Here is a 25,886-nt window from a genome sequence, read left to right on the forward strand (position 1 = left end):
TTTCTCCTTCTCCCTTCCCTGCTGGGTGCCTCTCCCCTCCTCTCGGCTCTGTGCATCGCTCCCTCCATCCCTCCCTCCATCCTCCCTCTCCCTCTCCGCGCTGCCTGTGTGCGCGCATCTCCCTCCTCCGGCCGCCCACCACCACCCCTCGCCCTGCAGGCTCAGCTCTGCCCGAAGAAGCCTCCGATCCTCCGCCGCCTCCCGGCCCTGCCCGGCCGCCCTGAGTCCCTCTTCGGCACCATGTCCGGCTCCGGCAGGAAAGACTTCGACGTGAAGCACATCCTGCGCCTCCGCTGGAAACTGTTCAGCCACCCCTCGCCGGCGGGCGGCCCGGCGGGGGGAGGCTGCCTGCCGCCCGACAGCAGCTTCGAGCACTGGGGGCCGAGCCAGAGCCGCCTGCTGAAGAGCCAGGAGAGGGGCAGCAGCGCCTTCTGGAAGAAATCCCCCTCCTCAACCTCCTCCACCGCCGCCGGGCCGCCCAACGGGACGCCGCGGCCGGGCGGGGGGCACGGGCCGGGGCCGGGTCCTCCTCCTCCGCCGCCCCGCACCGTCTTCTACGTGGAGTCCCTGGAGGAGGAAGAGGAGGAGGAGGCGGAGGCGGCGCCCGGCGGGATGGAGGTCGCCCGGGAGCCCGAGAAGCCCCCGGCGCCGGCCGAGCGGGAGGAGGCGCCGGGGGGATGCGCGGATGGCGGCAGCCGGGCAACAGGTGACGGAGGAGGGCGCAGGTAGGGGCTGCGCTGCCGCGGTTTGGGGGGTGGAGGGTGGTGGGGGCCCGATGGGGGGCGGCCGGTGCCGTCCGGGAGGAGTGAGGGGGCCGGGGGCACACGGAGGAAAGTTTGAGTTGTTGGAGGAGGGTGGTCGGAGCCGGGGGAGGAGGGCTCCTGGGCTTCCAGACCCAGGGTTTTGGGGGCTGGGGGCTTTGTGATGGAGAGGGAGGGCGGACAGAGGGTCCCTCATGTGCCAAGGGTGCTTCGGGGGACGGGACAGCGCACCGAGCCCCGGGGGTGGTGAGCTCTCAGCACCCAACTTTGTCAGAAGTTCAGAGGAATAGTAGCGCCAGGTACCGAGATGTCAGGGTGCCGAGATGTTAGGGAACATCTGGGAAATTAAGCTAAATTGTGACAGAGAAAAATGAGAATTTGAGTCATGAACCCAGTGACACCTGGGGAGATGCAAAAGCCAGCAAGTCACATCCAGCACCTGGTTGTTTCATTTGGAAGTTCCTTGAATCTTGAGCTGCTTCGCCTTCTCGGTCACCCTGCCCTCCTCAGCATAAAAAGAAATTAAAGTCAACAGAAAAGGGAAATGTATCTCAGACAGAGTTTCCAGAAATGCTATAATACAGATAATAATTCTGGAGAACAATAAACTTTTCACTGGTTTAATTCTGCCTGCCCCCATCTCCCCATTGTTAAAATAATTTAAATTTCATTTAGCTTGTCATTTATTACTTTTTCTGTGGGAGGTAAATATGCAGTCATGTTTATAAACTGAAATGAGACACCTGGCATTCTTAAGCCACAATGTATGTTCTTCTTATTGAAAGCAAAGTTTACTCTATCAAATACTTTATTAGGTAAAGAGACAACACCATGTATTTGTTTGGATTAACATAGCTATACATATACATACATGTACATCCAACTTCGCCTATGTTAATTTTTTTTAAAGACCAAAGTTGAGCAGTAGGGAATATATTCTAAAGCATATATTCTTAATTGCTTTATCAGAGTAGTTATTTTCATAGAATCTACACCATTTAAAAAATATAGAATAGCTGATAATTTACAATTCAAAATTTACATTTTACTATAGCTGATAATTTACAATTCAAAATTTACATTTTAAAATAAAAAGTTACGCTAGTTTTCATAACCATTGGAAGTTATTCTAAACAAGAAGATAGATGCTGATATATGAATTAATATAAAATGTTATCAAGATACACTATAAAGACAGGTGAAAAGCAAATTTTCTCCAGGGTTTCTGAAAAGAATAGAAGAGATTAAAAACTGGCACAAATATAATCTATTTTTCTTTTTATTTTGGGTGCATTGCTGATCTAAGAGTCTTTGAAGATTGTTATATTGGCAGAAGCTTACTGAAATTAAATGGCACTACTTAATTTGGCCATAAAGGTTGACTTGCTAGAATGAATTTCCACATCGCATATGTACTCGATGCTACTATATATCCAATTTACTTTTACTGCTTTTGTTTTTTTATAGTCTGTTTCTTCCACACTTTTCATTCATTGGTGGTGAAACAACACATCTCGTCATCTGTAGCTCCTAGTCTTTTTGAGGTCATATGCTAAAATTTGTTTAAATTCAGAATAATGATGGTAACATTTTATTATTAATAAAAATGTCAGGGTTTGAAATATGAGAATATTTAGTTTACAGTCTGAGACTTTCCCTTCTCTTTTTCCATCCAAAATCGTTTAGTTTACCTGCAGTTTTGAATGCTATGGTGAGAGATGGTCAAATACTGCAAAAATGTCAGTTCTGTACTTGAGTGTCCAGTACGTGATTCCATAAAAGTTCAGTGGTCTAAAAATTTTCTTACACCCCAACAATTTACATCTCCATCACTCTGTAGAAATTAGTCTTTTTCATAAATAATGCCAAATTTTTACTTCAATATGGCTATACATAAATATAATATATATATATGTAAAATATATAAACTTCAGTTCAGTTTTGAATGAGATATTACTAAATGCACAAAGAGCCAAAATTTTTGAACTTCCAGCAAGACTACAGACAAATACCTGCATTTTTTGGAACACTTAGTATAAAATCGTTAGCTCATGGCTCCCCTTGGTATTTTGTCCTGAACACATTTTACAACTACTTTAAAACATTAGGACTGTTGGGAAAGCAGCATTTTTGTTTTGTGAAAAAACAGTGAGAATTCAGCTCAAATATGTTATAGCATGGAACATATCCACAATATTTCAGACATGAGCAGGAGTCCTCTGGGAGTATAGCAGTGGTAGTATATAACATGAGGAACAGGAAGGCTTTGGTTTTATGTTTTGATGCCTTGGAATAATCTATTTATTGCTACTTCTACTTTTAATAACTACCTACAAGTGCAAATGCCCTTTTTTTTTTTTTTTTTTTTTTTTTTTTTAAATCCCCAGACAAGTTTTTCTGGTTGCTCCCCTCTGCTCAAGACAAGAATTCTGTAGTGGAATCATTTTTTTTTTCATCCTATATCATGTGCAGAACCCTGTTTGGGGCTATTTGTGGATTGGTAGTTAGTTTATCACATCTAAGTTTCTCACATCTAAGATAAACAGCTGAATGATCTTGAATTCTGAATTTTACTTTTAATTTTTTGGGAGATGTTACAGGATAGCATGGTTGGGTAATAATACATTGTAGTTTATGTATTTGTTTTGGTACACTTCTAAAGAACATCTTGTCAGGTTGATTTTACAGATACTTCTATGCACAATGTGCAATCCACATAACATTGTGTGGATTGTCCCATTGGCATTAAGACTTTATATCATTGTGCATGATATAAAGTACTAACATAAATGGTCTACATTGTATATTGTATTCAAAAATAAATGTTTTACAGTGAACAATTATCATTTAAACGTTGTTTCATTGTTTGAAATTGCTGGAAAGCTTACATATCAAATTGTTTCAGAGTTTGCATGTCAAATTTTAAAATGACTACAGTAGATATCCAAGCATAGATTCTATTTTGATCTTAATTATATAAGAAAAAGCTGTCAGGAAAAAATAATCCATACAATGGATTTGCAATTCAGATTTATAAATCAACCTGACAAAGCTTGGAAAATATGAGTGCCAATACTTCCTGTGTAGCCATGAGCTACACATGTGTTTATGACGGAGTTTTTACATGATCATGTTTTTTCATAAGATCTATTAATCAATCCACAAAATGAACTGTACTCATTTAATAATCAAGTGGTCAGTGTTTTCTTTCCTCCTTGATTGGTGAATGGTAGGATACTTTACACTTACTTTACACCGTCCAAACCTTTTATGTGATGACTCATGAGCCCTCAGTACTGTTCACCACAACACTTGCTATGTGCCTCACAAACTGTTAATGGGTTTGTCTTTACTATCTCTTTATTTTACAGTGGGCAAGTGAAACATAGAAAAAAACAAAAACAAATAAAACCAAAACAAAGCAAGACCACCACCAATACCAACAGAAGCAGCCACAAAGCAAAAACTTGAATTGCTGGCTTTAGAGCACATAACATTTTTCTCTTACTACTTTCTGTTTTCTTACTTGAAAGTGATCAGCACTTATGTAGACCAGTTCCAGACTTCTCTGACTGAAGAGGAATGAGGAACACAGGATTCAATTAACATTTAGTTTGAGACAGCTGCAGGAAGGATACACTAGATATGTCAAGCCTACATAAAACAATCACTGACAGTACAGAAGTCTTTCATAAAATGTACAGGTATTTGAAAATAAAACTTCTGAGTGAAGGTGGCAAGTCCTCCCACTATTATACGCCATATAATAGCATGCTAAAAATTAGGAATTGAAAGAGCTGATCTCTGTGCCCTCTTTACAAATAAAAGTTTCAAACCCATATCTTGTTTCACTAGAAAAAGTCATGACGGAAGAGCATTTACAACTATTTCTGTTGAAATTGACAATGGAAAATAAAGAATTCAGTATAAATGGGAGTCCAAAATGTTAAAAAGTGTAATTTTGTAAGTAATTTTGTAAATTAAACTTTAACTCTGCAATTCAAAATCTAAGTTTATCAGTCTGTTTCACAACTATTTTTAAAATTAAATAATTATTTAAGAAACAGAGTAGATCAGAGTAGAATCAGAAACATAAATGTATATTTTTAAACTGTGAAATCAAGACTATCTAGATAAGCATTTCTTTTGTATCTTTCTGTACTGATCCCACAAATCTCGCCTGCTTTTTGCCTTTTTTCTCTTCCACTTCCAAGAGTAGCTCCATTTCTCTTAGCACTCTACAATCTTGTGGTTAGCATGTTGCTGTAGAAAGTTATAAGTTTGAAACCTGTCTGGGTAAAGAAGAATTTCAGTGCAGTTTTCTAATATCATGAGAAAATATTGTGATGATTGTATGAACTTTAGATAAAATCATCATCAGAGTTTACACTGTAATTACTCGATATAATAATGTACATGCATCTAAGTACAGATACATCTAGATATGCAAATATAGTTTCCTGCTTACCGCTTGGACTTGGGTACCTGAGTTTACAAAAAAAGGGGAATCACACCTTCCTATTTCTTAGTCTATCCTATGAGCCGTCACACCTTTAGAATGTTCTTAACCAAAAATGGCAATGGCCATTCTGAGGTTCTGTCCACTTGGTATTCTTTAGATACTGAAATATTAACTGTGGATTCTACTGTGATAGCCATATCCTAGAGTTACATACCATAAATGTTAAACTTACAGGTACTCACATTTTCTGTTGATTTTGTTGTCTCATATAGAATTTTTTATTTTTTTTTCAGAATATAATTTAGCGCTTGGGCTGGAATATATAACACAGAACTCTGCATTTCTAGGTTGCAGAATCAGAAGAGAATAATTAATTTGCCTTAACCACAAAACTGCTTTTCACCTCAGTTATGAAACTTTTTTTAAATAGTTATATAACTTCTTTATTTCTACAGTTCTACTTTTGACTTTGACAACAAAAAGGACAGGTTTCAGATGTACCACACACCACAGACTTTTTAAATCCACAGTTCTGATTTATTCTCAGAGGACTTATGTCCTGTGCATATCATGCAATAGTATCTGATCAAAATAGTTCATGATCATACAGCTAAAGACTCTATGCACAGATGGAATTAAAATAAGGTGACAAGGACAATCTAGCTCTGGAATTTTCTAACTTTGAAATCTTTGTCTTTGCTACATTAAGAACAGCATTTCTAATGTAGGTTTTTAAATAGGTTTAGTTGGTTGGTTGGCTGGTTTTGTCTTGGTTTTAGAAAAAAATGGAACAGCGCAGAAAAGTCACTTCATGTGTTGCTATTTCTTTTGTCCTCCACTAGGATGCAGGTCCGAAACTTGAGGATTCTCTCTATATCTTATTGCCACTTGAACCAGTAAAATAACTGGTAGTAAATGGAAGTTCTTATTTGTGTGGATAATTACAATGGTGACTGTGTACCCTCTTTGTAAAAGATTTGGGGATACAACAGTTGAAGGGATAGCAAGTCCTAAAAATTTTTTCCTTCATTTGAGGTCTTAGTGCCAAGCACACACTCATGCACTTTTCTTCTTGTCACTCCCAGACTTACTTCCATTTATTCCATCCTCTTTAAACTATTTTGTCATACTTATTTGTACTCATTCTGGATCTTATCCTAGCCTTACTCTCCTTTACACAGTCTTGACCTTTTTCTGACTGTCTTATCAAGTCCTGAGTTCTTTATGCAGATAGTCCTACTTGATTTTCCTGATTTATCTTGTTATCTGCCTCTTAAGTTTACTCACCAAGTTACTTACTGTGCCACAAAACTGTCCATTCTTCCCTGTATTCCTTCCTAGATGCTTTCACACAGTCCAATTAAAGTCTGTAAAGTCCAATTGTCCTCTAGTGCCTTAACAACTAACATCAGACCTCTCATTCTTCTTCTCTGACACCCTTTCCTACTCTTCATATGTCAGTATCCTTCAGAAAATTTCTCAGCACCTTTGAAAGTTTTAATGGAATTCTAACAGAATTCCAGTTCCTGTTTCTTTTCCAGCTCCCACTTTTACTATGTTCTGCTGATCTGTTTCCTGAATTGCTGCCAAGTTGATGGTCCCATTTGCTATATCTAATGGATCAGTGTGACACCTAAGTTTGAGTAATTCATTCTGTCAGTGATGCAGATTTATCTTATCTCTTTCTTAGATGTCCATTTTAGAATAAGAGGAATTGTCATCCAGACATGCCCATTTTTTCTTCATTGAGTGTAACAGTAGTCTAGAGTGACTAATTCAGATTTAAGTGTTCAATTTAAATGTTTAATGTTCAAATAAACTTGAGAAAATGAACATCAACTGAAGTCTACACTGCAAATTCAAACTATTCTAAAAGGATAGATATAATTAAATCTTAGATTTCATGCATTAATAAAGAACATATCCCTCATCCTAATAAATGTAAGGGTGCTGCTTTAAAACATGAGCCCACTAAATACACTAGAAATCAAGACTTGACAGTTATTGTTGCTATTGTCTACGTAGTTTAAGCATTGGATAAAATTACATTTTTCATAGAATCAGAGAGTATCCTGAGGTGGAAGGGACCCTCAAGGATCCAACTCCTCAAGGATTCTCAATTCCATCTCCACAGAGGACTGACTAAAAATTAAAGCATATGTCTAAGAGTGTTGTCCATATGCTTCTTGAACTCTGACAGGCTTAGTGCCATGACTGCTTCCTTGGGGAGCCTGTTACAGTGCTCAGTCGCCCTCTCAGTGAAGAACCATTTTGTAATACCCAGTCAGAACCACCCCTAAAAAGCTTCATGCTGTTCCCTAGTTAGCTGTCACTAGTTGCCAAAGAGAACAGTAACTGCCCCTCCGTTCTCCCTTGTGAGGAAACTGTAGGCTGCCATGAGGTTGCAGTTAAGTTTGCAGTTGTTAAACCTCAGCCTTCTCTAAGCTGAATGAAGAATCATAGAATCATAGAATCATTCAGGTTGGAAAAGACCTCTAAGATCATCTAGTCCAGCCTTTAACTTCGTACTAAAATCCACCAGTAAACCATGCTACTAAGTTCTAAATCTACACATTTCTTGAAGACCTCCAGGGATGGTGACTCAAACACTTACGAGGGCATCCTGTTGCAATGCCGCACAACCCTTTCAGTAAATAATTTGTTCCTTAAATCCAACCGAAACCTTCCACAGCAAAACTTGAGGCCATTTCTCCTCATCACTTGGTGCTTAGGAGAAGTGTCCAATCCCCACCTTGCTACACCAAAGCATACATGCATTCAAGCCTTGAGCAGTCAGCTTCTTCAGGAGAATGCTGTTGGAAATGGTGTCAAAAGCCTTACTGACATCTAGGTAGAACACATCCAGAGCCTTTCCCTCATGCACTGAGTGTGTCACCTTTTTGAAGGAGCTCTAGTTCATCAAACAGGACCTGCCTTTCATAAACCCATGTTGACTGGGCCTGATCCCTTGGTTGTCCTGTAAGTACTGCATGATGGTACTCAAGATAATCTGCTTCATTAGCTTCCCTAGCACCGAGGTCAGACTGACAGGCCGGTAGCTCTCCAGATCCTCCTTCTAGCTCTTCTTTTGTCACATTTGCTAGCCATCATTCGACTGGGACCTCCCCTGATAGCCAGGACTGCTGATAAATGATAGAAAGTGGCTTGGCAAGTGCTTCCGCCAGCCCCATCAGTACTCTTGGGCCCATAGACTTGCATACATCTAAGTGGTTTAGCAGGTCATATACCATTTCTTCATGGATTATGAGGGCTTCATTCCGCTCCCTGACCCTATCTACCAGCTCAGGGGACTGAGTACCCGGAGAACAACTGCTCTTGCTGCTAAAAAGTGAAGCAGAGAAGGCTTTAAGTACCTCAGCCTTTTCCTCACTGTGTTTCCCCCCACATCCAGCAGAGGATGGAGATCCTCTTTAGTTCTTTTCTTGTTTATGTATTTATAAAAAACATTATTTAATGTCTTTAACAGCAGTAGCCAGTTGGACTACTGACCTCCAGCTGGGATTTGACTCTTCTAATTTTCTCTCTGAACAGCCTCACAACATCTTCATAGTCTTCCTGAGTACCCCACCCTTTCTTCCAAAGGTCATAAACTCTCCTTTTCTTTCTGAGCTCTAGCTACAGCTCTCTGTTCAGCCAGGCCAGTCTTCTTCCATGCTAGCTCATCTTTTGGCATGTGGGGGACCTGTGTCTTTAGGATTTCTTTCTTGAAGAGTGTCCAGCCTTCCTGGACTCTTTTTACCCTTCAAGACTGCTTCTCCCATGCAACTCTGCCAACCAGTCTCCTAAACAGGCCAAAGTCTGCCTTCTGAAAGTCCAGGGTGGCAGTTCTGCTAACGATTGACTTCAGGTGTTCCTCACACATCTTGCCTTCTAGACCTTTCACCATCTTTGTTGTCCTCCTTTGGATACTCTCTAATAGTTTTGTGTCCTTATATTGTAGTGCCTCAAACTGCACACAGTATTGGAGGTGAGGCCCCATCAATGCTGAGTAGAGCTGGACAATCACTTCCCTCAACTGGCTAGCAATGCTATGCTTGATGCACCCCAGGATACTGCCAGGCTGCCAGGGCACACAGTTGACTCATAGTCAACCTGCTGTTGACCAGAATCCCCAGATCCCATTCCACGGGTCTGCTTTCCATCCTCTTGTCCCCTAGCCCATATGTATATCCAGGGATGCCCTTTCCCAGGTGTGGAATCCCGCACTTGCTCTTGTTAAACTTTATGTGGTTGGTGATTGCCCATCTCCCTAATTTGTCAAGGTATCTCTACCCTCAGCAGAGTCAACAACTCCTCCTAAGGTAGTATCATCTCATAGAATCATAGAATATGCCGAGTTGGAAGGGCCTATAAGGATCATCAAGTCCAACTCCTGGCACAACACAGGTCTGCCCAAAAGTTTAGACAATATGACTAAGTTCACAGGTATCATCTGCAACCTTACTTAGTATGTATTCGAGTCCTGTGTCTAGATCATTTATGAAAACATTAAAGAGAACTGGCTCTAAAATGGAGCTCTGCAGAACCCTGCCAGTGACTGGCCACTAGCCACTAGCCTGATTTACCCCTTCGAGCCTGACCTATCAGCCAGTTGTTCACCCATTGTATTATGTATTTGTCTAGCTGTATGCTAGACAGAAGGATAGTGTGAGAAACGGTGACAAAGACTTTGCTGAAATCCAAAAAGATTACATCTGCTGGTCTCTCTTGGTCAACTAGATGGGTAATGTTTTTGGAAAAGGAAATTGAGTTCATTAAACAGGACTTTCTGCTTGTGTACCCTTGTTGGATATCACCGATGACCATTTATTGGTCCAGAACTAAACATTGCTGTTCCCAGGACTTTAAAACAATATACTCGGGAATCAGTTCCATGATTTATCTTTTAATTTTAAGAAAGATATTCAGCATGCAGTTAAGACATCTAAATTTATTGACGTCATTCAGCAGCTACATTGTAATATAGTGGCATTACCTGAAATGTCCTAAATTAATCTGAGATGTCCAGGAGGAGATGTCACTAAAAGGTACCAGTAATTTAAGCCAAACACAAATACATTAAAATATCTTGATTTTTCATAGAGATGTTTTACTTAAAATGATTATTTTTTAGGTCTTACTATTTTCAATCTTTAGTTTTAAAATAAGTTTTAAAATGTTAATTTTTGTTAATTTTAACTGTAAACAGTTTAAAACATCTTTTACACTTCTAAAACACTCTAATGTACTGCAGAATAAGAAATGAAAGAAAGCATTTTATTTCAGAAACAACAACAACAACAACAACAACAACAACAACAACAAAGGTTATCCAAATTTCGTTTTCATGTCTATCTGAAAATTACAACACATATTTTCAATTTAATGAGCTTGTTTTTCCCTGTGGTTTTCATTCATTTCATCAACTACAAGAAATGTTATCTGCAATGTATATAATTCTATAAATTCTATTTCACTTTGAGGATTTTGCTACTTAATAATGACTACTTGTGCAAGCAGTGGTGAGGATTACTATAAGTTTAGACTGTCACTACAGTTATATAGTCATAAATATATATACATATATATACACATTTAGAATATCACAGGTGATCATCATATGTATCCTGTTCTTCCAAACCACAGTTTTAGTCATACTTCCTATTTCTTCTTTCTCCAGTCCTTTGCAGTTCTTGGGGAATATTAGGGCTCAAAGCATGTAAAAAAGCAAGTAGAATTTAAGACAGGTCATACAGAAGCTTTATTAACTGTGATCATAATGAAAGAATGCTCGGGCAGCATCTATCCCTGTGCCTTTGTGCTCTCTGCCTGGTGGCTGCAGAGACCAGACATTATTGGAATTATTTGCTTAAGGTTGCTACATAAAATTGAATATTAGAAATAAAACATTTGCAATTAGATCTGATTGAAAAGAGATTTTTTTTTAATTTAATTCTTTGGCATTGTTTCAATGTTTGGCATTATCCCAAAATGAGTTTGGACATAAATGTCTTTTACAGATGGCCACTTAAAAATTATTTATTGAATCTAAACCAATACTCTTTATCACACTGAATTGATTGTCAAGTTAAGGAATTTTCTTTCTTAATGCCTAATAGTGCCTGTGTTCACTATGTGGAATGCCTTCATTCTTTTTTAGACTGCATCAATCAAGTTTTCTGTTTTACTTTGTATTACCAACACTAAAATGTTCAACCTTCTAGAAATCTTGGATTTGCCTGTCATCTGTTTTTGCTCTCAATCCCACTCCACCATATGGGAAAAGCAGCATTGTTTTGACCCCATGGTATCTTTTGTTGCTGTTAATGTAGTGTAGCTTTGTGCAAAGCTCAAAGAGGAGCCCCTAAAACAATCAAACAAAATGTACCAGATCTTCAATCCAGACAGGTATACTCAAGCACTTACATTGTCTTTTTAGAATATAATCCTTGGGCTGAATCCTATTCTGTCTCCTAATTCTTTCTTGCTACTCTTCAACTGTACAAATAGGGTATAGAAACACATAAGGAGAGAAAATACAGGATGCATACATAATGCATGTTTGTTCTGTTGTGTGTTTTTGTTGAAGCTGTCTCAGAATATTTTACAGTTTACTGATGAAGTTCTTTCAGGGCATAGAAGTTGATTTATATTTCTTGGGCAGACATGGAGAAAATATGCAAAAGGTGCATCTGTATTTGCAAGAGTATGTGCCACAAACTTCACATACACAACTTGCTGTTCTTAGACTTATGTCTGTATACAGAGATAGAAGATCTTTTTATGTTTTAGACAGGTTAGGTGAGTCACTAATCCATGACTTCAGGTTGATCTGGTTCACCACTTTTTCTCAAATTTCTTGTTATTTCTCTTCTTATAAACTGGAATCTGGAATAACATTAGTATACATCCATTCGTTATTCATCTCCAAATATCCTGTTACAAGTTTTATGCGTGCAATTATGGTCATTTCTGAATGACTGAAAGGTTCCTTTTACAAAAAGATTTCTCACAGAATCTTATAGTACATATACACTCATCATGTACAACATGTACTCATCATGTACAACTTCCATGCATAACATCTGTTGGCTCTATTTACTGTAGTTGAATTTTTGTGTGATGCTCTACATATAAACGTCTTCTAAAGACCTCCAGGGATGGTGACTCCACCACTTTCCTGGGCAGCCCATTCCAATGCCTCACAACACTCTCAGTAAAGAAGTTCTTCCTAATATCCAACCTAAAACACCCCTGGCGCAACTTTAGCCCATTCCCCCTCATCCTGTCACCAGGCACATGGGAGAACAGGCCAACCCCCACCTCTCTACAGCCTCCTTTAATGTACCTGTAGAGTGCAATAAGGTCACCCTTGAGCATCCTCTTTTCCAGGCTGAACAAGCCCAGCTCCTTCAGCCACTCCTCATAGGACTTGCTCTCCAGACCCCTCACCAGCTTCGTCGCCCTTCTCTGGACTCGCTCGAGCACCTCGATGTCCTTCTTGTAGCGAGGGGCCCAAAACTGAACACAGTACTCGAGGTGCAGCCTCACCAGAGCCTAGTACAGGGGGATGATCACTTCCCTAGCCCTGCTGGCCACACTGCTTCTTATACAAGCCAGGATGCTGTTGGCCTTCTTGGCCATCTGAGCACACTGCTGGCTCATATTCAGCCGACTATCCACCAATACTCCCAGGTCCTTCTCTGCCAGGCATCTTTCCAACCACTCATCTCTCAGCATGTAGCGCTGCTTGGGATTGTTGTGCCCCACATGCAGGACCTGGCACTTGGCCTTGTTGAACCTCGTACAGTTGCCCTCAGCCCATCAGTAGAGCCTATCCTGATCCTCCTGCAGAGCCTTCCTACCCTTGAACAGATCAACACACGTACCTAACTTGGTGTTGCCTGCAAACTTATTGAGGGTGAACTCGATCCCCTCATCCACATCATTGATAAAGGTATTAAAGAGAACTGGTTCTAGTACTGAGCCCTGGGAGACTCCACTAGTGACTGGCCTCCAACTGGATTTGACTCCATTCACCACAACTCTTTGGGCCCGGCTTCCCAGACAGTTTCTAACCCAATGAAGCGTATGCCAGTCCAAGCCAAGAGCAGCCAGTTTCTTGAGGAGAATGCTGTGGGAAACAGTGTCAAAAGCCTTGCTGAAGTCAAGGTAGACCACATCCACAGCCTTTCCCTCATCCACCAAACTTGTCACTTTGTCACAGAAGATCAGGTTCGTCAAGCAGGATCTGGCTTTCATAAACCCATGCTGACTGGGCCTGATCGCCTGCTTGCCGTGCAAGTGCCGTGTGATGACACTCAAGATAATCTGCTCGATGAACTTCCCTGGCACTGAGGTCAAACTGACAGGCCTATAGTTTCCCTGGTCCACCCTCCGGCCCTTCTTGTAGATGGGTGTCACTTTTGCTAGCCACCAGTCAAATGGGACCTCCCCTGATAGCCAGGACTGCTAATAAATGATGGAAAGCGGCTTGGCCAGTTTTTCTGCCAGTTCTCTCTGCACCCTCGGGTGGATCCTATCCAGCCCCATTGACTTGCATACATCTAAGTGCTGTAGCAGGTCACCAGCTATTTCCTCATGGATTGCGAGGGCCACAATCTGCTCCCCATCTTCTTCCACTAGATCAGGGTACTGGGTATCTAGAGAACAAAAAAACTTTATTATCAATTTATTCCCAGTGATAACCTAATTTTTATACTGATTCTGAAGTTCAGAATAAAAATACCTCAAAAGAAATAATAATAATAAAGTAGCAATAGTAAGCACAACTTTAAAATATGATTTCTAACAAGGAAGGAGACAGGAGAAAGAAAGGTAGATGGAAGGAAAGAAAATGGAATAAATAGTCCTTAGTATCTTAAGTTAATGGGAGTAATTTTTGGAAATTGTTTCAGTATTCTGTTGACAGACATTAGGACCTAAGACTACTGCCACATTTCAAAAGACTTTTGACAAAAAAAAAAAAAAAACAAAACACTTCAATAAGGAACCATTTGTTAATCACCAATACCTTCACCAACATATTTGTTTATAATTAAGCCTCCTGAATTTAGTTTTGCATATTGTAACTCTTGTTATATACTTTAAAATATTAATTTTGTTTAAAAATATAATACTTGCTGAGAGGATTGAAATGTAGATGAAAGTGCATGGTTCATCTAGGTTGGAGGGAATTTATCAGAACTGCTATAAAATGGATGCAAGAGGAAAGCCTTTTTCATGTGCAAAATTATAAACAATTATTGTTCAGTGTCAGAATAGTAGGCTGTATCAGCTGAAATTCTTCAGATACTTCTTTGGGGCCCAGTAATTATAGTCACTAATGGCTAAATAATGAAATAAAGCATATACTTCTTAAAGATGAAAAGAGTCTTAGAGGATTCACCAGGATATTACAGACAGAATGCAAAATAATCCTGAAAAAAAAAAAAAAAAAAAAAAAAACAGAGAGAAACACTAAAAAATGAATATGATGAATATGGAATAGTTCAACTTGTCAGAAGAATAATCAGCACAAATACCCAATGGGATCAAATGACTAGACAGCAGTTCTGCAAAAGATTTGCAGTTAGTAAAGAGCAAGTAAAATATGAGTAAACAATGCCATGCTGCTGCTAAAAAACAATCATAGGAATATATAAACAGATACATATTCTGCAAAACAAGTTGATATAATCGAGCGTCAGCTCTGCTGCATTGTCAAGGTCAATCAAGAAAGATATGGACTCTGGAGAATTCCAGGTAAAAATCCCAGTATTTCAGGAAATACCATACCAAAACAAAATTAGCATAGGAAACAGATTTTTCTTTTTAACATTTGGTAAAAATATTGATCTACTCTTCCTGTGAAGGAAGAATTGGAAAAGATTTAAAGGGCTTAAATCACACATCAGATAGAATCACAGAATCACAGAATCATCTAGGTTGGACGATCAGTAAGTAATTGATGCTGTGAATTGATTCCAGTGAAGCACTGGAAATGATTTCCTTGAAGTACTGTACTTTCCTTGAAGTACTAATTTAACATCAGAGATTAGAATAATAGGTTAGACAAACATCTGTCAATCATGACATGTAAATAATCTCTCACAAACTGTCTGCCAGGCTACAAATGGTGATGGTTTAAAATAAATAAATAAATAAAAATTTAAAAATTTTATATGGGAATTAAAAGTTTATTTTTATCATCCCATTTTTACATTCTTTAAAAATAACTTTTACAGCTTAAGTACATCCACTCTTCACCATTTATGCCTTTGTCATGGCATCCTTATGGCTCTTCTACAGGAGCCACTCTTCTACTTCAGTCTGAGTGCCACATCTCATGCCTTCCCATAACCAAAGTCAGTCCCCATCCTGTAAGGTGTTAAATACATACTCATATACTCATATCTTAAAAAAGCTTAAAATTTCAGGAAATTTGAAGTGAATGTCAGTACTATTATCTCTTCTTTTAAAGACAGAACTTAAGCAAAAATAATTACATGAGAAAAGTGTTGTAAATTGAAACTAGATGTTTTGAAGTCATTGAACAGTAGACCCTAGATCTTCCTCAAGTAAGTGTTGAAGTAAATTAATCTACAATATTCACAAAAATAAATAAATAAATAAAGTATATAATCAAAACTTGTCTGTTTAGTTCCCCTAACTCTACATTTGTTGTGCCAATTGTTGTGTGGCACATTTTTGAGTGCCATTGTCCTTGATATTCCCCCAGTGAGCCCATTCAATACCATATTTCTCTTTTTATCTTAAAAGGATTGTGGAGAATATCATTAAGCTTTTTGATTCCATAATTTAATAATAAATTAGATACAAAAGAAAGATTTAAAGTTTTTTTTTTATATATATATATACATGTATATATAATTTCCTAATAGCACCAAGTATCTCTAGTACCACCTATCTTGCCAGCATCTAACTTCTTAGGTTTATCACAGGCAAGCATTACCAAAGCTCACAGTTGACTGTAGATCTTTTTATGTGCTAGGCTCTTAATACTCTCTTAATAAGAGAGTGCACAGCATTGAGAATGTAACTTGCAGAACCAAACACCAAAGCAGTCTCAGGGAGACTGCTGTCTGAAGTGTCCTGTTTCCTTTGTAGTGGTGCTTGGAAATTATGTAGGAAAAAAGAAAGAGAACAATTATGAAAGGAAGGTATTTGTGTTGCCTTATGAACTGTCTTCTGAAGTTTCCTTTCAAAGGAGAAATCATTGGAAGGTTTCCTTCCAAATCTCAGTGATTAAGAACTGATAGAGAAGTTTCTTAAATCTCTGGTATTGGAATTGTGCATGACACAAAAACATTTTGAAAAGATCAATGCAAAGTTTAACATACGCAAAACTGAAAATAGCAAGATTAATCTCAATTTAATCTCAAGGGTGAATTTTGGGAAGAACCTTTTTTTTTTTTTTTTCCTCTTACAGAGTAACTATTATAACAAAGGGATGGGATGGCAAGGCATATGAGCATATGATTTTTTTTTTTTTTTTTTAACGGAGTCTCCTATGATTACTGCATGGTAGGAGAAGCTCAAATACACTTCAGGATTTTTATTTTGATTTGTTTTACTTTTTATGTTAGCATATGAAAACAGCAGTTGAAAAACAAAAAAGGAGCAACAGATGGTGTGTGCATTCTGCTACAAACAGATGATAGGCGCTTTGACTAATATGCAGATAACGTTGCTAAAAGTTTTGAAGAAAAGTATGATGGCCTAAATAAAGCAAAAAAATAATATGTGTGTTTTTTTTTTTTTTTTTTTTTTTTTTTGTGTTGCAAGGTGAGGAATCTATCTATTTCAACATATGCACATTTGTATGTATCTGTGTATATAAGTATATAGAGAAAAGCTAGGAAACCATTAACAATACTAATTTCAGAAGCAATGCTGCCTCTCTATTCACGTTCTTGTGATTATATGTCCCAAACATTGTTCTTTGAGCCAGAACATTGTTCTGTTCAACAGATTTCTAAATCTTTTTGGATGTAGCTACTGCCTAGAAAAGAATCCTTCAGTTTACTATATGATTTTTTTTTCTTGATTATGCCTTTTGACAATATTTAAATGCTAAAGAGATGGGTTTTAAGTAATAGTTTACTAACTGTATTTATTTATTTATTTTAAAATATTTTTTAATTACCTTTTTTTTTTTTCCTGAAAAACAAGCATAAAAATAATAATGTTGCCTTTTTGTCTAAAAATACATTGGGGTAGACTCTGGTGGAGCTCAGAAAAAGTACATTTTTCTTTTGGAAATTGGAAAACACCATATAACATACCATAAATCTGAAGCAGGAGCTTCAGATACATTCTTTATATCTTCTAGTAAATTTACAGCTGTCAAAGTAAAATAGTTAGACTGGGGGGAGGGGAGGAGGGCTGGTGTGGGGGGAGTGTGTAGAGGGGGAACAACTATATGCTATTAAGTTTAAAAGCATATTTCCTGGCAAAAAAAAAAAAAAAAAAAAAAAGCCTTATAAGGTTCATTTTGTAATAGGTGATAACACATGATATGAAAAAAGCTTTACCTCTCAAAGTATTTTTTACATTAATTTAAATAATAATGTCTCATTTTTAAGCAGACTTTTAAAATAAATCCTTGCTGTAGGAAGTTCCTTCAGGCTTTTATGAAATATAAAGGAGAAAAAAATTGGTTAAAAGGGAAAAAAAAATATATTCTCGACTCTACAGTGTGATCATTGTAGTCCAAATCTGTTCACTGTGGAAGGGTCAGACAAAAAGATTTGGTGTTTCTTTTCTTTTTTTTTTTTTTTTTGCACTAAACCAGAGATCATAATGAATCTTCTATGAAAACATTCTTGCAAGAAAATGAAGTTTTACAAAAAGAAATAAATAGGAAGGACTGATTTATGATGATGATTTATTGATTTAAAATGAAAAATTAAAGATATTTTCAAAATTATTGATGCATCAGAATATTAAAAAAATCTGCTTTCAGTAACATTTTTACTTCAAAGATCATTATTAAATAAAACAGTTGAAAGAGTGTTACAAAAATTAGTACTAAATTAATTGAATTAAGTGAATTGAACTGATCAGGACTTCTTACTTACTCATTTGAATGCTGGTTTATCAAATTTTCAAGGTTCTGAATGTGTTGTCATATGTGGTAAATTATAATCTCAAATAATTCATATAAATTATTAATCTCAAAATCTCATCAAAATGGTTGAAGAGATGGTCACAAGTTTAGAGAAGAAGGAAAACAAATATTTTTTCTAATTTTGAGATCACAGATCCTATTTGTTGGAATTTCACCATGGCATGAATATTTTCAAAATGTATATGTATTTTTGTTGTTGATAGACACTCTTACTTGCATATGATTATCTTAGTAGTTTCCTGTGTTTTTTTTTGTTTTGTTTTGTTTTGTTTTGTTTTGTTTTTAGAATCCTATGTTTATGGTATATCATTGACAACATCCAAGGATTTGGATCCAAGGATAATCAGCTTCAGATGGAAGCCCTTTTAACAAATATCTTTAATTATTCTTAAATTATAGGTTATAGTTTACTATCAACATAATATTTCAAGCCTATTATCCCTTACTGCTAAAAAGTACCCAGTAAAATATAGTGTCAGAAAATATCACTTTTGTTAAAAGCTTAATAGGGGCAAAAGAGCTGTACTCTGCTAAGCCTTTAGTTGCATGCTATCTATTGTCCCTGCCATATGACCTTTTAAAATGACATTTCTTTTTAAATCTCTACATTGCATTAGAAATAAATTTAACTGAACTTTATAAAACTAGTTTCTGAGAATAAAATAAAAAATATTAGATATTATATTATAATTAGAAAATGTAGGAGAAATGGCATACATTGGAGAATGGCAAGAGGAATAGTACGAAATTTTCAGTAACCCTGTTTGATCTACTTTTTCATAGTATTATTATTGTCTGTTGAATTATCAGTTCCAAAACGATTTATCAACTTTGCCAATGTTTCTTGGATTAAACACAGGCAATTAATGTAAGTGGAGCTATCTGAGGCTTGTTTTCATAATGATACATTCATTTACTAATAAATTTTTCCAATTTACTTTTATTCATCTAAATTAAGACATCCGGTCCAGTGGTCATCTAGCCAACCTAATGGGCCTAACAATTGTATACAGTTTATCTGGGCTTATCTGGGCAAAGAGAATGTGGCATATGCTGCTCAAAAGGAGTTCTCTGTGTGATGAAAGTATGTGCATTAGTTAAATAAGTAAAAGAAGATATTTGTGAATATACAGTCCAAAGATAGCTTCAAATGGTTATGCAAGTGATAGGGGTTCTGACATTCAAGTATTTGGATGAAACTAGGTTACTTTTACTCAAGTACTGTTAACTTGCTTTAGATGCACCACAAAATTAAAGTTAACAAGATAACTTTATAAAATGAAAATAAGAGCATAATACTGTAATCCATGAACATCTGTATGTGCATATTTAAGGTTGATGCCCCTTCTCAGTACCATCTCAATATAAATTTGTGTTGTATCTCTTGCAACCCAACCTTCTGTGAGTATCACATCAGCAAAATGTGATGTATTGGAATATGTACCCAAATTAATTATATTCCCATAAGTTTTGCAGAACACTTCATTTGAACACGGCAGCCAGCATACCACCACCAAAGTGCTCTGTGAAAGGACAGCATGTATCTATGAAAAGATGAACAGAAAATCTTGTTATAGATAGCAAGAAAAAAAATATATATGTGGATATGGATATAGATATGGGTATGGGTATGGGTATGGATATGGATATGGATATGGATATGGATATGGATATGGGTATGGATAAGAAGTCAAGCCCTGTTATTTCTGGTGAAGATTACTTGTTAATTTTATTAGTGTGATTTTCCATGTGTATAGAAGAGTCTAAACTATTAATTGGAATATTAACAACCAAGTCTTGGTTAAAAACTAGCCTCCCTGAATGCACTGGTAATTATTGGAACTCTGATCCTTTAATTTGGAAGTAACTGTAAATTACTCTAAAGATTTTTTAACTGAAAAAAAAAAAAAAGAAAGAAAAAAAAAGATCTGAGAAACTATAAAATAAAATAATTGAAAAAAATAGCTATAAGGATATAGCTATAAGGATAGCTATAATAGCTGCTGTCTTCATGACAGTTTAATTCATTTTGCTTTATAGATACATCAATCTAAGAGCATTTGCAGGGGCAGTTATTGTATATCAGCTGAGAAACAGTAATAACTTAAGATAGGTCAACTTGTTCCCTTGCTACCATCTGTCCATATGCTAAGACTGAACATTTTAAATGGAAAGAGTTTCAGTTTATTCAATAAAACAGTAAAATGAAAAACATTAGTTGTCTTGTACTAGCCACTATTTTTCATTTGCATCTAGCTTAGCATGCGTGGATCTGAAAAGTTACCTGAAAAAACCTGGACTTGGAAATGATGATCATGTTTGCTCCAAAATTTGCTATGAAGGGCTCCACAGTGGTGGTCTGGAAATAAACCAGGATTGTCTAAAGGTATTATATTTATTATTTTGCTGGGAAGACAAACAGGTCTGCTTTGAAGATTCTCAGGTATGAAGCAGAATATTGATTTTGGTGAGAAACTGAAACTTCAGTTGTGTGTTAAGAGGCATTTTTAGGTTCTCATATTACACGGGAAGCAGGATCACTATTCACTATAGAGAATCTCAGTTCATTTCACTGAAATGACTTATTTTGGTGCATCTTCCTCTGTTGTCTTTACAGCCAATTAAGAGAGATGGACACTTGCAAGTAAGTCATGGTTAAGATGTTGTATATGAGATGATCAGATGTCTTCAGTGAAATGGAACGGCCTAGATGTCTACAGTGCCCACCCTAAGCTCTCTATTTACAGAATAGTACAGAGTAGACCAGGGCAAGGCAGAATATTAATTTTACTTTTCTAATGTGCTTTTATTACTGGGAAGGTAAAGTGAACATGATCAGCTTAACATAAAATAGTAGGAAAAATTAATTAAAACGGAATATACATACATACTTGCAACAGCAGAAGTAAATAATAGTCTCTAATTGCTGTCTTTCACATAGTTACTTGAACTTACAATTACTACTAGAACAAAGAAGACTTTAGGATAAAAATCTAAATCCATTTGCAGAAAGCTATAATAAAAAGACGGTAGAGGACAAGAATTACACAATACAGATCTTTATAATGAAAATTCTGCAAACTATAAAAATTGCAATAAAAAATGAAAATTCAGAAAGTAAATAATTTTAAAGCTACCTTTGCTATTGAAAGTGACACTTGTAATCCAATACACATTTGTTTACTTAAGGAGAAGGTAATTTTTTATCATTTTTATTTTTTAATATTATTATTTAATTTTCTAACATGACTGAAACATTTACACTTGTATTATTTTTGAAAGTGCTTAAGAGGTGTGTATAAGAATTTCACATGGAGGTATTGTGGATGAACATGTCTGAATTCAGGCAAGATGCGTTGAAACGGAAGTCAAGTCTTAGAATGTTGCATAGCTGTTGACAATTTGGCTATTAATTGTGGCTAAAATACATTTGACCCCTAGTAACCAGTAGTGCCTGGTCAAATTCTTGGATTAGTCAAGACCAACTAATTGTAAGTTTAAAATAATGTTTGTAATAATTTTATTTTTTTTAGAACTCAAAGTTTATTTTCCTCTTTTTTTCTTCTGTCAAGCATATACCAAAACCAAGTATGAATAATGTGAATATATATATATGTAAGGAAAAAAAAGAATCAGAAAAGCATCACTGTCAAGCAAATAATGTAATAAAATGTGCATTTCTCTCCTTTTTGGTAGATATACTTGCTCTTCTTTAAACAGAACACATCACAAGCTCTACTCTTGTCTTAATATTTTATAACCCTAAACCTTATAAAAGTTTAACTCTGATATAAAAGTTTAATACTTCAGCAGAAGATAGTTGCTGAATAAGAATGTTCTGAAAGGGGTTCTTTAGCACAAAGAAGAAAGCACTGAAGTCATTTGTAAATATTTCATGTTACAAGAACCAGCTTTAGTGTCACCCTTTGTGTTTTTTTTTTTTTTTTTTTTTTGTTTGTTTGTTTGTTTGTTTTTGTTTGTTTTTTTTTTTTTTGTTTTAACAAAAGGATCATCAAAAGGTTAGTTATAACCTTTGGAAAATGTTACTTTTTTATTTCCAAGCATAGCATTAAATGTTTGCAGATCTTTATATTTTTAGTATGCACGCTTCTGATGTCAATTAAAAACATCATCACTCAAGGGATAAGTGCAGTTTGAAATAATAATTGGTGAAAGCTTTGCCTTCAGTAAAGTATTTTAAAAGAAAATATGTAAGAGGGAAATGATTGATATGTATTTCAGATTAAAGTTTTTGTAAGCCCTATTTTAATGTGGGAATTAAATAGCATTACTTGAATTAGTTTTCAGGTAATTCTAACTGACTATACCATATTGCTTGGCTGCAATAATCCCACTAAAATTAAACAACGAGAAAACTTCTAAGGAAGTTCATACAAAGAATCATCCCTGGTTCAAAGTGTATTTTAGTCACAGTTGTATGGGGTAGTTTAGTAAGTTTATGTAAAGTTCTGCTAGCCACAAGAAAACTGCTTAAAACCCTGTTTCATGGTACTCTATTAATAAAAGCTTGCTTAACTAGTGTGATTGATGGTATCCAATGTTTTCATTTCCAATCCTCAACTTAGAAATAGCTTCAGGGAATGAAATGAGAGACATTTTGTTTTGATTTGTCTTTGCTTCCTCTTTATGTACCAATTGCTCTGTAGTTTACGGCTGTGTGAAATACAGATCACCTATCCACTGACTATGCACTGAGTTGTTTTAAGAACAAATGAACTAACTTCCCAATCCTCCCTCCCTCCCTCCCTCCTTTCCTTCCTTCCTTCCTTCCTTCCTTCCTTCCTTCCTTCCTTCCTTCCTTCCTTCCTTCCTTCCTTCCTTCCTTCCTTCCTTCCTTCCCTCCATCCCTTCATCCCTTCATCCCTCCATCCTTCTTTCTCTCCTTCCATCCCACCATCCCTCCCTCCTTCCTTCCCTCCCTTTCCTGTCCCTTTCTCTCATTTTTCTTCTCATTCCGCAGCATTATGCTATATTGCTATTGTTGCCTCATGAAAATAATACTTCATAAACTGCAAACATAATAAGATCTCAGTCATGACAAATGACCCAAGTCAGTCTTCCTATTAAGTCCAATTAATGGCTGTAGTATAGTCCAATTAATGGCTGTAGTATATACTGTGCTGTAATGAAGAATAGAAGAGTATACCCTCTGCAGAAAATTATAGTACTAAATTTCCCCCAAGTAAATCAGAGAACCACAAACTGTTTCAGTCTTTAAGAGTATTCATGAAGTCTCTACTGATTTTTTTATTTTATTTTTTTTTTTTTTTTGTGAAGGCAACAGTTGCCTAAATTACTGAAACCGTGCAAAGCTTCTGTGCATTGCTTTTTCTTTTATAAAGGTCTGGTTCTAATTTGGTTGCATACACATTTTCATGCAAAATTTCACATTCTGAAGATTTGATTAAGTAAAATTACAAAAAAAATGACTCTTCATTTTACATCTGGAAGGAGTGTATGTATAACTGATTTATTAAAGGAATAAACAACAGAACTAGAGATAAGATGTAAGCCAATGCATCTGCTCTGCATCACCTTTAATCTATAGCATGTAATTCAAGAGATGATTATAAGAAATATTTCTGTTAAATCCAATCAGTGTGGTGGTATGCTATGGTATACAAAGGTCAATTTTCCATTCTTGCAGAACAAAGATGCTGAAAAGCTCTCAGAAAACAAGCAAACAACAACAACAACCCTGTGCCTGTATTTTGTAACTAGGATTAAAAATATATATATTATGAAAGTAAAATCAGCATGGTAAAACAAAGAAGAGGATTAAAATTAAATCATTATAACAGCACCTTTTTGAGAAGTTAAAAGCATTCTGGCAGATTTTTGGCAAACAAATGTAGTATTGAAATATAGTTGGCATAACATCTTAACAAAATGTTATTTGATTGCAGGTTCTTTCATAATAATAAATTGAAGTTTCCCTTTTTAATATTCTTTGGTATTCTAATGACTTCATTTGGAAAATTAGTCACAATTAATTGAGATTTTTTTCCTCAGGAATAATAGCCAAATAATAGCCAATTTATAGTTTATTACTTTTTATGTGCTTGGAATTTTCTCCTATCTCCTTGACTCTTAAAATTATCAACACTGAATATAATCTAATTTTATTAACAGTGAAATATATTTCTCAGTCATTTAGTGAGGTCTTTCTTACATCTGTATGATTATATTAGACTTAGTAATTTAAATCAAAGATTTTTCATTCTCATTTTTCATTGCTAAATAGCTAACAACAAAACCAGCAACACAGGTTCTTCGGGGATGTTTCTCCCTGTAAAGGACTCTTCAATATAAAAAACCAATTATTCCAGTCCTTTTTCCATCTTTTAGCTAGTTATTAATTCACTAAAGCTCTTCTTCCTTTCTAAGTAGACAGGTTCTTTCAGAGACTTTGATGGAAGAAGTAAAAAAATATTTATCAGAAAACAGAGTATACATTGCTCATAACAATAATATACGTGCTGATTCCTTCAAAATACCGAAGTGAAACTTGTAAGAGCATTACTGCTTCTACAGAAGCTAGTTTGATACTTCAAACTAACATGTAAATACTGCATGTATTCATACATATATTAATGACATTCTTTATTTTATTTTTCTATCAATGTCCCTGAAATTCAAATTATACAATGGTTAGAGATCCTTTTAAAGTTGGTGTCACATGAATAGCTACTGTCTTTCTAATACCACAGCTGATTTAAACAAGAGCTTATAGAGAGCTACAGAACTAAGTTTAGCACTTCTTTATGCATTTTGTAAAAATTCATGGGTGAACATCAAATTGTCCAGACAATTTATTATTTTCTAGTGCATAGAGTTATTTCCAAACCTTTTATTTTAACGATTTTGTTTTGTGACAGCTTATCAGATTTTTTTCCAGTAAAAAGACATCTGGTCAGAGAACATACATGTTCTCTGTGGCTGAACATTGTTACAAATAGAAAATGAAAAAAAATAACTGAGTGAAGCATTAGATTTTCTGTATTTTTAAACCTTGATAAATGCATATCTGTCTGAAGTTTCTTTTCGGGTATGATTCATCCTTTCAGTATACGGTATTACAGTATTTCTGCTATCAATTTCTTGGTTTCTGCTAGTGTTATTGTTTTTACTTTGAATCAGTGTGGCTGGAAAAAAAAAAAAAAAGGTAACAGACATACAAGCACACAAAACTGGAAGGTTTTTACATTCGTTCTGTCAAGCTTTCTTAAAGGCACCAAAAATATCAATTCATAACAATAATAATAATAAAAAGAATTGGAGGAAAGATTTTTTTTTCTTTTTTTTTGTCTAGCATAATCAGTATGTCTGGCAAAGTGAGAGACATGATGTAAATGAAGACTTGATTTCTTGTAAGTAAATCCAAATATATATACATTTACTTTCTGTCATTGGACATTCATTAGTAATGACTGCTGAAGGCTCAGCAAATACCCTTAATACATGATACTGACAAGGAAAGAGTGTGATA

General features: G+C 36.2%; 1 protein-coding gene across 1 annotated transcript in view; it reads left to right on the top strand.

Annotated features, from left to right (window-relative positions):
• The first annotated feature begins 240 nt into the window (after window positions 1–240).
• The window catches only part of KLHL1 (kelch like family member 1), a 234,593-nt gene continuing 208,947 nt past the window's right edge, over window positions 241–25,886 (top strand). The window contains exon 1 of the mRNA XM_032208096.1: window positions 241–725. Within this exon, the coding sequence (XP_032063987.1) occupies window positions 241–725 (485 nt within the window). The remainder of the gene's footprint in view (window positions 726–25,886) is intronic.

This window comes from Aythya fuligula, chromosome 1 (genome assembly GCF_009819795.1).
Source record: "Aythya fuligula isolate bAytFul2 chromosome 1, bAytFul2.pri, whole genome shotgun sequence".
NCBI classification, from domain to species: Eukaryota; Metazoa; Chordata; class Aves; order Anseriformes; family Anatidae; genus Aythya; species Aythya fuligula.